Source organism: Otolemur garnettii, unplaced genomic scaffold, assembly GCF_000181295.1.
Source record: "Otolemur garnettii isolate 467f Iridium unplaced genomic scaffold, OtoGar3 scaffold00058, whole genome shotgun sequence".
Taxonomy (NCBI): domain Eukaryota; kingdom Metazoa; phylum Chordata; class Mammalia; order Primates; family Galagidae; genus Otolemur; species Otolemur garnettii.
The window spans coordinates 9450509-9462050 of NW_003852453.1; the positions used below are offsets into that span (position 1 = coordinate 9450509).

General features: G+C 42.4%; 2 protein-coding genes across 4 annotated transcripts in view; one reads left to right on the plus strand and one right to left on the minus strand.

Annotated features, from left to right (window-relative positions):
- Window positions 1-4734, minus strand: part of FAM192A (family with sequence similarity 192 member A) — a 37851-nt gene extending 33117 nt beyond the window's left edge. Inside the window, exons 1-2 of one of the 3 annotated variants that reach the window (XM_023514737.1) lie at window positions 4492-4721; window positions 4092-4203 (exon numbers count right to left, since the gene is read on the minus strand). In XM_023514737.1, the coding sequence (XP_023370505.1) occupies window positions 4092-4109 (18 nt within the window). In that variant the 5' untranslated portion in view covers window positions 4110-4203; window positions 4492-4721. Of the gene's footprint in view, window positions 1-4091; window positions 4204-4491 lie in introns of all 3 variants that reach the window. The other 2 variants (XM_003792563.2, XM_023514738.1) reach the window with 2 other exon arrangements.
- Window positions 4735-4960: 226 nt separating this feature from the next.
- RSPRY1 (ring finger and SPRY domain containing 1) overlaps window positions 4961-11542 on the plus strand; it is a 60319-nt gene continuing 53737 nt past the window's right edge. Inside the window, exon 1 of the mRNA XM_012806842.2 lies at window positions 4961-5120. The gene's annotated coding sequence lies outside the window, so the exon portion shown is untranslated. The remainder of the gene's footprint in view (window positions 5121-11542) is intronic.

Here is an 11542-nt window from a genome sequence, read left to right on the forward strand (position 1 = left end):
TCACAGCTCACAGCAACCTCCAACTCCTGGGCTCAAGCGAGTCTGCTGCCTCAGCCTCCCAAGTAGCTGGGACCACAGGCACCTGCCACAAAGCCTAGCTATTTTATTTTTGGTTGCAGCCATCATTGTTGTTTGGTGGGCCTGGGCTAGATTCAAACCTGCCACCTTAGGTGTATGTGGCTGGCGCCTTAGCCACTTGAGCCACAGGCGCCGAGCCTCAAGAGTCAATCTTCTAATGCTAGACATATATAACATACTCTAATAACAAAGGAGACTGAAAGAATAAAAAAGTGAGACCATATGATAGCATAAGCAATCTAATCCACATATATATTTTTAGAACAGGTCCTTACTCTGTTGTCCAGGTACAAAAGAGTGATCATAGCTCAGAGTGAACTTTAACTTCTAGGATCAATTGTTAATACTCAATATATTAACAAACAATGAATACAAGTCACCTTGAGCACCTCCTATAATTGTAGAAGTCAAACACGACTTCAATATTACAAATTTAATACCGTTTTTTCCTTTCTTAAAATGTATATGCATATATTTTCAGTGCCCTCAGTATATATTTCTTAGTATCACACTGGCCATTTTATTAATTTTGCAATGCCCATATTCCTACATCCAAAATGGTACTTACTAAGGGATTTTCAAGCGTAGCTTTGATTATACACTATTTTCCCCTCTGGACTGGCTTTAGAACCTAAATCATACTCCATCCTCCCTCTCCCTACCCTTATGTAACTCTATTCTAAAACAAAATTTAAAAATAAGATATGAGCCTTAACATTCAGCTGTGAAATTAAAAAAAAGAAAAGGAAAAACAGGCAGCTGATGTGCTGGTTGGCACCTCTAATCCCAACTACTTGGGAGGGTGAGATGGAGAATTGCTTGAGCCTGGGAATTCAAGGCAGGCCTGGGCAACATAGCAAGACTCCAATCTCTTTAAAAAAAGGTTTTGCATTACACTAATATAAGCCCAACTAATTCTATATTTTTTTAAAACAAATCTTTACAGAGAACCTTTATGTGCAAGGTACAATGCTAAGTACAAAACAGGTACATGAGGAACTTGCATTCACTCAGTAAAAGACTTATGGTTGGCACATGAGTAATTTAAGGAAAAATAGAATGTTGAAGGCCACAAGAGTACATGCTAAGGACTACTAAGAAGTTGAGAAAAGGAAGACTAGAATAAAGCATTAGGGAGACTATTTTTTTTTTTTTTTTGACAGAGCCTCAAGCTATCCCCCTGGGTAGAGTGCTGTGGCTTCACAGCTTACAGCAACCTCCATCTCCTGGGCTCAAACGAGTCTCCTGCCTCAGCTTCCCAAGTAGCTGGGACCACAGGCGCCCGCCACAACGCCTGGCTATTTTTTGGTTGCAGCCATTATTGTTGTTTGGCAGGTCCGGGCTGGATTCGAACCCACCACCTTAGGTGTATGTGGCTGGTGCCTTAGCCACTTAAGCCACAGGTGCCGAGCCAGGGAGACTACTTTTGATAGCTGCTGTGAGAAGTGGTGGAAATTTTAGTTATATGAAGATTAATTATCTTTAAGAGTGCCAGAAGTCACACAAATTTCACATTCCAAAATCAAAATAAAGGGAGCCTTTCATTAGTGGAAATAGTGAGCTAGGTAAATGAGCCCATATACCCCATGCTAAAAAAGTTGAAAATTAAAAAAAACAAATTCTTCAAAAAAAAAAAAAAAGGTAACAAGATAGTAAAGAATTTTGACAAATCTAGAAAGTAAAAACCAGAAATTAAGCCCAATATTCAAAATGGATTTCATAATGAAGATTTCTGTAACCTAAAAGCCACAGTTTTAGTGTCTTTGTGAGGCCAAAGAAACCAGTCAAGCCAGGAGCCCACCCACAGTGTAAGTCTGATAACTACCTTCTTTTCCCTCTCCATCTTAATCTGGCACCCCAAAGAACAGCCTTAAGGTAAGGTGAACTGGGAATTAAAACAGCAGGAATCATGAATAGAAACAGACTCAAAAGGAATTCAGAAAGTGGAATTAAACATAGAAATTATAAAACAACTATGCTTACCACGTTTAAGGAAATAAAAATCAAGCCTCAAAAATTAATAGCAGGGAATACTGTTAAAAAATAGCACAAAACCAAACAGAACTTCAGGAATGGTCTCAGTGCCTGTAGCTCAGAGGCTAGGGCATGAGCCACATACACCAAAGCTGGCGGGTTCGAATCCAGCCTGGGCTTGCAAACAACAATGACAACTACAACCAAAAAATAGCCAGGCGTTGTGGCAAGCACTTGTAGCCCCAGCTACTTGGGAGGCTGAGGCAAGAGAATCGCTTAAGGCCAACAGTTAGAGGTTGCTATGAGCTGTGATGTCAAGGCATCTGAGGGCAACATAAAGAGACACTCTCTCTCTCTCAAAAAAAAAAAAAAAAAAGAACTTCAGGAACAAAGAAAAGCAGAAACTAAATTTAAGTTTTAAGATTTCAGGGGACAAGTTTAATAACAGATTAGAAATAATCAACAATTAATGAATAAATGATCCAAAATATAGTATACAAAAAGAGAGTAAGAGACACAGAGAATAGAGTGACAAGGTTTATGCTAATCAGTCAAGAGAAAATAGCACAGAAGCAATATATGAATACAAAATGGCTAGATATTTTACAGAACTAAGTAAAGACACTTCTCCACAGATTCAAGAAGTCTAGTAAATACCCCTCAAATTGCATACAATATAGTGAAATTACAGAAAACCAAACACAAAGGCAAAACAATCTTTAAAACATGTTCTAAGGTCGGGCGAGGTGGCTCACAGGTATAATCTTAACACCTGGGAGGCCGAGGCAGGTGGCTTGCCTGAGCTCACAAGTTCAAGACCAGCTTGAAGAGATCTCGTCTCTAAAAACACAGTGGGGCATTGTGGTGGGCACTTATAGTCCCAGATACTTGGGAGGCTGAAGCAAGAGAATCACTTGAGCCCAAGAGTTTGAGGTGGCTGTTAGCGTTGATGCCACAGCACCCTACTAGGGTGACAAAGTGAGACTGTCTCCAAAAAAAAAAAAAAATGTTCTATATAAAGAGTGAAACAGATCACATTTATAATGAAGATAAAGTATGTTCAAAAGGTGACTAATAGTGAACACATTGGCACTGCTTAATTTAGCTACCACAAAGCCATAATACACTATGATTGAGCCTATGGTTGAAACATACATTTAAACCATACACTTAAAATTACTTCAATGTGGTTTTCAATTTCTGAAGCAGCAACTTGATTCTTCACTCAGTGGTTCTCAACCTTCTTAATGCCGCGACCCCTTAATACAGTTCCTGTGGGTTGCGACCCACAGGTTGAGAACTGCTACTCTAACTGAACATCAAGATTCTTGGAAGGTGAATGTGGAAGACTGATAATCTGGTAAATGTGAAGACTGACAATTCTTTCTTTCTTTGAACCATGAAGAATTTCCCCACTGGGCAAAGGCATTAAGACTTCAGTTCAAAAAAAAAAAATAATTGGGCAGCCTCTACTTTCAGATTATTAAAAATTGTTCAGTTCATCCCAGATTCTTAGAGACTGTAAAAGCTGTTTTTACCTCTGCTCAATTCATTACATCAAAAAGGAGATTCCTTTCAAGGATTTCAGAAGGGTGCCCTCCTAAACCCTTTTATGGTATCCCTATGGAAACATAAATATACCAAACTGAAGAATCGACAAATCGTATCTGACACCTGCCCACAAGAGATCTTTCGGAATTCTGATCACCAAGTTAGCACTTGGCTTTCTGAGTCCACTCGTGACCTACCCAGTTGGACTACCTGAGGATGGTGGTCCCAGAATCTGCATTTTAAAAAGGCCTCAGGAGATCTGGTTTTCCGCTACCGTTTGAGAACTACTGCTATGAACGAGTAGACCTCCCCTTTCCTGTGGGTGGACTAATATTCACAAGGACTACCAACTCTCAAACAAGACCCATCAAGTCTTAGTTTCTTAACTTTTCTGCAAAATGGGCCAGCTGGCTTGTTTTCTATTAGAAGAAAACGCGCTTGGCACAGCCAATGGGACATAAAAAATTTGTTTTCTCTCCTGCACTTACGTTGTAGGATTCAACCATTTCCAACCAGGCGTCCCCACATCTCCTGAGTAGCCTGAGCTGTTCCAAAACCTCTGGAACAGAGCCTCCTCACTTGAGGTTTGCGTGGCACCACCTAACAGAAAAGTGGAGAAAATGGGCAGACGCCTGGCAGTCCTGGGCCCACCTGAACGGGTCGGGGAGCCTCTTCCCATGACCAAGATGATTTCCCGCCGGTTCCCTCGGCTCCCTTTAGGCTGAGCCCCGCAAGCCGCTAGCTCTGGCAACTCAGGACACTGGGCAAATACAAAAACCGAGAACAGGCCTGTTCCTAATCCTAACATCAGCCACAGTTCTCCATATCTTCGGCGAAGAAGCTGAAGCCCAGGTTTCGCCACCAGGCCAGGACCCGGGCCACACTCACCTACCAGCGCGCGAGAGGCGAGACTCCCTCACCTCGGCGGCACCCGCCCCAAAGCGCCAGCGCAAAGTCGTTGCCTCGTTAGTAAAAAAAAAGAAAAGAAAGAAAAAGAAAAAAGAGGGGAAAAAAAGAAGGTTAAAAAAAAGAAAGAAAGAAAGAAAATAGCCTTTGCTTTTGTATTCCTTTTGACCCTTCAGGGCTTCCTGTTCCTCACCGCCACAACAAAGTTCCGCCCCGCTTCCGGCGGCGTAACCCAATCCGCAGGTCTCCCTCCCCAGGAGCCCGATGGAAATCCGGTGCCCGGAAAGGAAACCGGGGTGACTTGATTGGGCCATTCACACCTCTGCGTGACGATTGGCCAGCTCATGCCTGGGGGGCGGGGCAATTAATTGAGTCACGTGACACCATCTCAGAGCACCGATTGGCTGCTCTTGGGAGGGCTTGCCACCGAGGAAGGGGCGTTTCCTAGGGGACTGAGGGAGGGCCAGGGCGGTACGAAGCAGGGGAGGGCCCTGCGCGTAATGGCAGCGCTGTGGCCTCGCGTCCATCTTTACCGCTCTCTCGGACCTGTCACAAAGGAGTCGTGCCGCCGCCGCTGCCCCCTCCCTCCGTGGGCCCGGGAGCTAGAGAAAGTCAGTGCCGCAGCCCAGCCACACTGCTCTGGGAAGTCCCCTTGGGCACGCGGAGCGGGAGGGAGGGAGTCCGAGGGCTAGAGACGACTGTGAAGGAGGGAAACAGCCGCTTGAGCCTCGGGCGGGCAGACCGGACTGGGGCCGGGGCCGGCTTGGAGAGAGGGCCCGGGAGAGGGGTGGCGTTGGGCAAAGCCTGGGAAACAGCCAGCAGGTTCTCCGCCGAGGCCCGCGGTTCGGGCGTCTGAAAGAGGTTCCGGGAAGAGGGTGTTTCCCCCTTTCGAGGAAGGAGGTCTTCCCAAGAGAAGGTGCTTGGGGGTTGCCCGCCTGAGGAGGCTGCGGCTAACGGGGCCCAGGTGAGGAGCATATACCTCCTGTGGAGGCTCCTAGTGTTAAGGGGTGCTCCTCTCGGGCGGCCGGGGCAGAAAGGGTAGACGAGGAAACGCTTTGGGAGGGTTCCTTTTGTGGAGTTTGCGGTTTAGGTGGCAAGGGTGGGAGGCAGATTTCCCGTAGTGAGATTTAGAAACGCCCTGTGGTTGAGAGATACGGGGCGAGGGGCTGGAGGTGGGAGCCAGACCTAGCGGATTCTCCTACTACGGAGGCCGGAGCTGAAAATTGGGTAAGGATCTTGGGGAGAGAGGGTTTCTGGGTGGTTATGGGAAGACTTCCCCATTCATAGCAAAGCCCGAGTGGGGACTAATGAGAGGGAGACGGGAATGGCAAGAGTTGTTCTTCTCTCTTGAACCCAACCAGGTGTCCCAGACGCAGGATTCAGCTGCTTCTGGGCTTAGTGCCCTGGCAAGGTGAAGGGAGGAGTCCATCCCACAACTCTCCCTGCGTGACTCCAAATTGGGCATTTGCCTGCTGCCTCACTTTCCTTGTCTCTAAGGAGGGAAACCAACGCAGAGATGGTCAGCTGAGACTCGGGGGTTCTATCTTGTATAGTTCTCCCAGGGAGGTTGCTCTTCCGGGAGAATTTGTTGTACTTTGAACTTTTAAGGGTTGGAAATGTCTATGATTGACTGAGTCCTGCAGTTTTCCAGGGCCCTCACCTATCATCTGTTTGTGCTTAGTGAAGTAACTTAACCTTCTTAAGTCTCTTCTGTAAAATAACCAACGCAGAGTGTGAAAGAACAAACTACAAGCTGTGTGACAGTAAGGTGCTATGATGCTACAACCAAATGGGTTGCTCTTGGATAAAAGTGGACTGTAAAGTGGTGTGTAAGACATAAGGGATTAGCATTAATACACTTACTGTCTGTCACCTATGAAGTGCTGGGAGCCATATTGTACTGAAAGCTTCAAGGTTCACAGCTTCTTAGGTCGTATTATACCGAAATCCCATAATTTCAAACCCGGCTTAGATGAGGGAGGAGGGGTCTTCAGTTTGGGGCCCTAGCATTTGTTTTAATTTACTTTGAACTTCAGATGGTGCTGGCAGGAGTTGGCACTATAATATCATCTTTTCCTTTCCCAAGATTTTTTCCCCTGACAGCTGAAATTTCCCTCCAAGCAGTTTGATCTCAGTATTGTAAACCTCTTCACCCTTCCCAGAACGTATGCATGCGTGGCTTTTAGATGTCTTCAGATAGTGAATATCATCCTTCTTCCCTCTGCTTTGATTTTTGTCTTTTTTCTTCCATTGCCTTGTAGTGGTAGCCCCAGACAATTGATTGGGGCACATTGGAGATTGCTTTTAAATTTCTCTTCCACAGTGGTTCTTTTTTTTTTTTTTTTTTTTGAGACAATATTACTCTGTCACCCTGAGTAGATTGCCATCATAACTCACAGTAACCACATAGAGTGCGTCATAACTCACGGTAACCTCAAACTCTTGGGCTAAAGTGATTCTATTGTCTCAGCCTCCCAAGTAGCTGGGACTATAGGCACCCGCCACAACACCTGTCTCAAACTCCTGAGCTCAAGCAATCCACCTGCCTTGACCTCCCAGACTGCTAGTACTACAGGAGTGGGCCACTGCACCTGGCCTGTTCTATTTTTGTCCTTATGTAGAGTTTGCATCTTCTGGGATGACATCTTGCTTTGTAGATCCCTCTAGGAGAATAAGGTACTTGTTTTCATGTGTGACATTTCACTAATATATGGTTATTGGTGTTTATTAGAGCTGGTTTTCTAAATATTAGGTAATTTGTGATTTTTGAAGTAGTTTTTTTTTTTTTGTTAAACTGATCTAAACTTCCTATTTTTCTAATCTTATAATCTGTAAGTCTTTTCTAAAAAATCACTATGGTGATTTTTGCGAGCTCTTGGATTTCCCAGGATACTTGTCCTGACCTACTGCTTAATATCTGTGTCCTGCTTTTTACTTTTATTTTTTAACAAGCCTTTCATTATTTCTGTACTCCATAATTATTTTTGTTATTGATTTTAGAAAGCATTCCATCATACTCTATGTGGACTTTTGGTTTGTCAGCAAAATTACTTTTTGTTTAGCAGTATCAAGGAGAAATAAACACTTAGCATTTGGCTCGGCGCCTGTGGCTCAAGTGGCTAAGGCGCCAGCCACATACACCTGAGCTGGTGGGTTCGAATCCAGCCCGGGCCCGCCAAACAACGATGATGGCTGCAACCAAAAAATAGTTGGGCGTTGTGGTGGGCGTCTGTGGTCCCAGCTACTTGGGAGGCAGAGGCAAAAGACTCACTTGAGTCCAGGAGTTGGAGGTTGCTATGAGCTGTGATGCCACAGCACTCTACCCAGGGCGACGCTTGAGGCTCTGTCTCAAAAAAACCTCAACATTTTATATGATAAGTGTGTTTTTCTATAGTGAATAGGAAGAAAAATCTACAAATCTGTCGTATGTTTTGGTATACTTCATAACAAAAAATTTCTGTGTTCCTGAAGTGTATTTTCAACAGTCTATTTCAACTCATGAGCTGAATTCAGTCTATCAAAAATTATACTTACTTCCCCTAATAATGAAATAATTTGTTATAATGAAGTGGGAATCCCTTTGCATCCTTAAAATACAGCTTTCTTTGTTACTCTAATAATCTATATAATTTGGAGAAAATATTGGGAATTCTTGAAGAGGGTAATTAGTACTACACTGCTTTAAATTGGAAATCTGTGATTTGTAATGGAAGCGTTGTAGAGTAGGATGTGATTGTCACAGTACTGCAAAAGTAAGTGGAAAGTCAGTGCACCACAAATAGGAAATAATGGAACCAGTAATCTATTTCAGAAGTTATTTGGGGGCAGTAAACCGTGGATTTAGCTTCTCTTCAAGCTTTTGGCATTTTTAAGGCATTTATTGTTGAATTTGAGTAGTTCTCCCCTAGGATTTAAATTAGAATATTGAAAAACAGAATGTCAGGAAGTAGTAAATGCCAAAACTTGGGTCATAACTTTTAGGAGGAGACTTTTATAACTTAGAAGTGCAAATGAATATTTTTCCCTTTGGATTATTTATTCCATAGGACAGAGTGTCACTCTGTCACTCGGGTTAGAGTGCCAAGGCCTCAATCTAGCTCATAGCAACCTCAAACTCGTGGGTTCGAGCAGACCTCCTGCCTCAGCCTTCCAAGTAGCTGAGACTACAGGCACCCGCCATCATGCCTCAGCCAATTTTTCTGTTTTTAGTAGAGATGAGGGCTGTCTTTGCTCAGACTGGTCTCCAACTCCTGAGCTCAAGAAATCCTCCTGCCTCAGCCTCCTGGAGTACTAGGCATGAGCCCCTGCACCCAGCCTTAATAAGTCAGCTTTTGAAATAGTTTTATTGCCAACCTCTGTGAGTAGAAAAACATACAAATTTATTGTGTTTTACTCTCTATTCTTTCCAAAAGGGAATGGTTGCTTGTTGAATATGTAAAAGCAGTAGATAAATGTATAATAAATATACAAGGTTAAATCAAATATATAGTGGTGGGCTCTTAGGAAACAAATTTCCCTTTGTTTCTGAGCTTCTGAAACATTTGAAATAGCAAGAGATTGATGTACTCCTTAAGTTTGTTAAGGAATGAACTTTGCATGTAGTTTTGCACGTAGCTTTCTTATTGCTTGAAATTACAGTTTCTAGGATAATTTCATGGGTGCTGTATATCTCAAATAGAAGGTTTGAAATACCTTATTCAGCTAGTATATTATTACCTCAGAGTTTAACGTATGAGCGTAAGTTTTTTCTTATCCCTCTGCCTCCTGAAAAATTGTTTCCTTTCCTATGTTCCCTTAATACAGTGATTCTCAAAATATGGTTCCTACCCCATCCCTCCTCATGGGAAGTTTAAAAAAAAAGTTCCTTTTTTTTAGTTCTTATTGCTTCACACTTGTTCATGCTTAAATAAACCTAGGGCTGCTTATTATTCACGTACCAAGTGCATTACTAAGGATTACTAAAATGTATTCATAGCCTCAAACTAGAACCATATTAGATTTTATTGTGATCTCTGATACGTTTTTTCCCGCAGGAATTCTGTCCTGGAAAACCTGGGTCCAGTGCAAAGCTTCTGACATGCTATATGCAGAATAAGGATTCCTAAAGTGGAAGGGTGCTTGGTTTGGGGTGTATTTTCTTTTGAGACGTTCAGGCCGGGTTCATTTATTATTTTTGTTGTTGTTCTTACAGTTTGGCTAAGGCTGGGTTTGAACCTGCCACCCTCGGTATGTGGGGCCAACGCCCTACTTGCTGAGCTACAGGCGCGGCCCCTGGGGTGTATTTTCACTGTTGTCTCAAATGATCTTGAGTTTTCATTGTCATTCATTTAATTTTTTAATTAAATTTACTATTTAGCTTCATCTATATCATTTTAATTTATGAGCTTTTGATTAACCTTTCACCATGTGGGCAGGGCTATCAGCACCTCTATTTTAGTTTGTAATTTAAGACATGAATATATCACAAATATAAGTCCTTTGTTCCCCTTTTGCTATTACTAATTTATAAAGTTACCTAAAAACTTGCTCGTACAGAGATACTTCATTGTGATTGAGTTCCTTTTCCATTGGAAAACTGATAAGGAGGCCTTCTTTTGGTATACCTGATGCTTTATACATAGGCTTGGAGTAGGACGCTAAGTTCTTTCCTAGCTCAGGCTTTCTTTGCCAAGAGCATAGGAACCTTTTTTCATCTTTCTTCACTGCCTGGCAAATAAACATTGGGTATATGTTATTGAATGGTATCATCTTCATTTTCCAAATTTTTGGAAATGCTATTTTTTCAGACCTTAGAATAAATTCACGTACAGTTTTTACTGAGTGCCTTTTAGGTTCTAATAGGTATCAAAGTTAAGTGTGTGAGTGTTTTTAGACACCATTTTAAGTAGATATTATTAAGGAAAGTGTTAGTATCCACGGTGTTTACACATTGCATTTGTTTTTCTTATTAGCAATGAGTTTTCTTTCATAGAAAATATTTTCCAGCGGCACCTGCAGCTCAGTGGGTAGGGCGCCATCCACATACACTGAGGCTGGTGGGTTTGTAGCTGGGCATTGTGGCGGGCACATGTAGACCCAGCTACTTAGGAGGCTGAGGCAAGAGAATCTCTTAAGCACAAGACTTTGCGGTTGCTGTGAGCTGTGATGCCACAGTGCTCTACCCAGGGCAATAGCTTGAGACTCTGTCTCCAAAAAAAATAAAAAAAGACAAGAAAAGAAAAAATCCTTTTCCCTCAGATTTGTGTATATTTGAATAACTTGGCTATATGAGCTCCTGTTATTTGGCTTCCTTGTGGGGGAAAAATCTCAAATAGTATGAAATGTTTTTCTTCCTGTAGCTGTCTTTTAGCACTTACCTCAATTTTTCCCTAGTATTTCATTTTGGGGCATATTTTTCAATCATTGCATCTTAAGGTAGAAATTGTTTTCTTCTCTTTTTTTTTACTGTGGCTTCTGAAAATTCCTTGTTCTATCCTAGGCCTAACTTTTATTTTTTTAATACATTCTTTGAATGCTAAAGGGATTTATCCTCTCTCCTTTGTACAATTTCAGGTCAGGACTGTATTCTGTAATTCTTTCTGGGATGTGGCTTACCCTACCACGGATGCCATAGCTAGTGAGTTAAAAAGTGCTCAGCATTTTAGGGGAAGTTTTAGCCAGATGTTCTTTTCCTAACAGTTGAATCAGGAAAATCATCTACTTTCAAAGGTGTCCTTCTTAAAGATCCTCAGAGGGGACAGAATTATCCAGTGCTTTTCCCAGAATACTTAATTAAAGGTTACAATCCAGAAAATAATAGCACTGCATGGACTTACACCCAAGTGCCCACTGCTGCTGCACCTAGATAGTTTTGGACACTTGGGTGTCATCTAAAAACACTTTATCAAGGTTACTTTTCCTTTGGGGGAAAAGTGAAAGTCTAACCAAACATTTTATAATCTTCTGTCTTCTCTCCTTCCTCCAACAAAATACCAGATGCTTTAGAGTTAGAGACAGAAACACTCTTGCTAAAATATCTCCAGGTAGGCTCAGC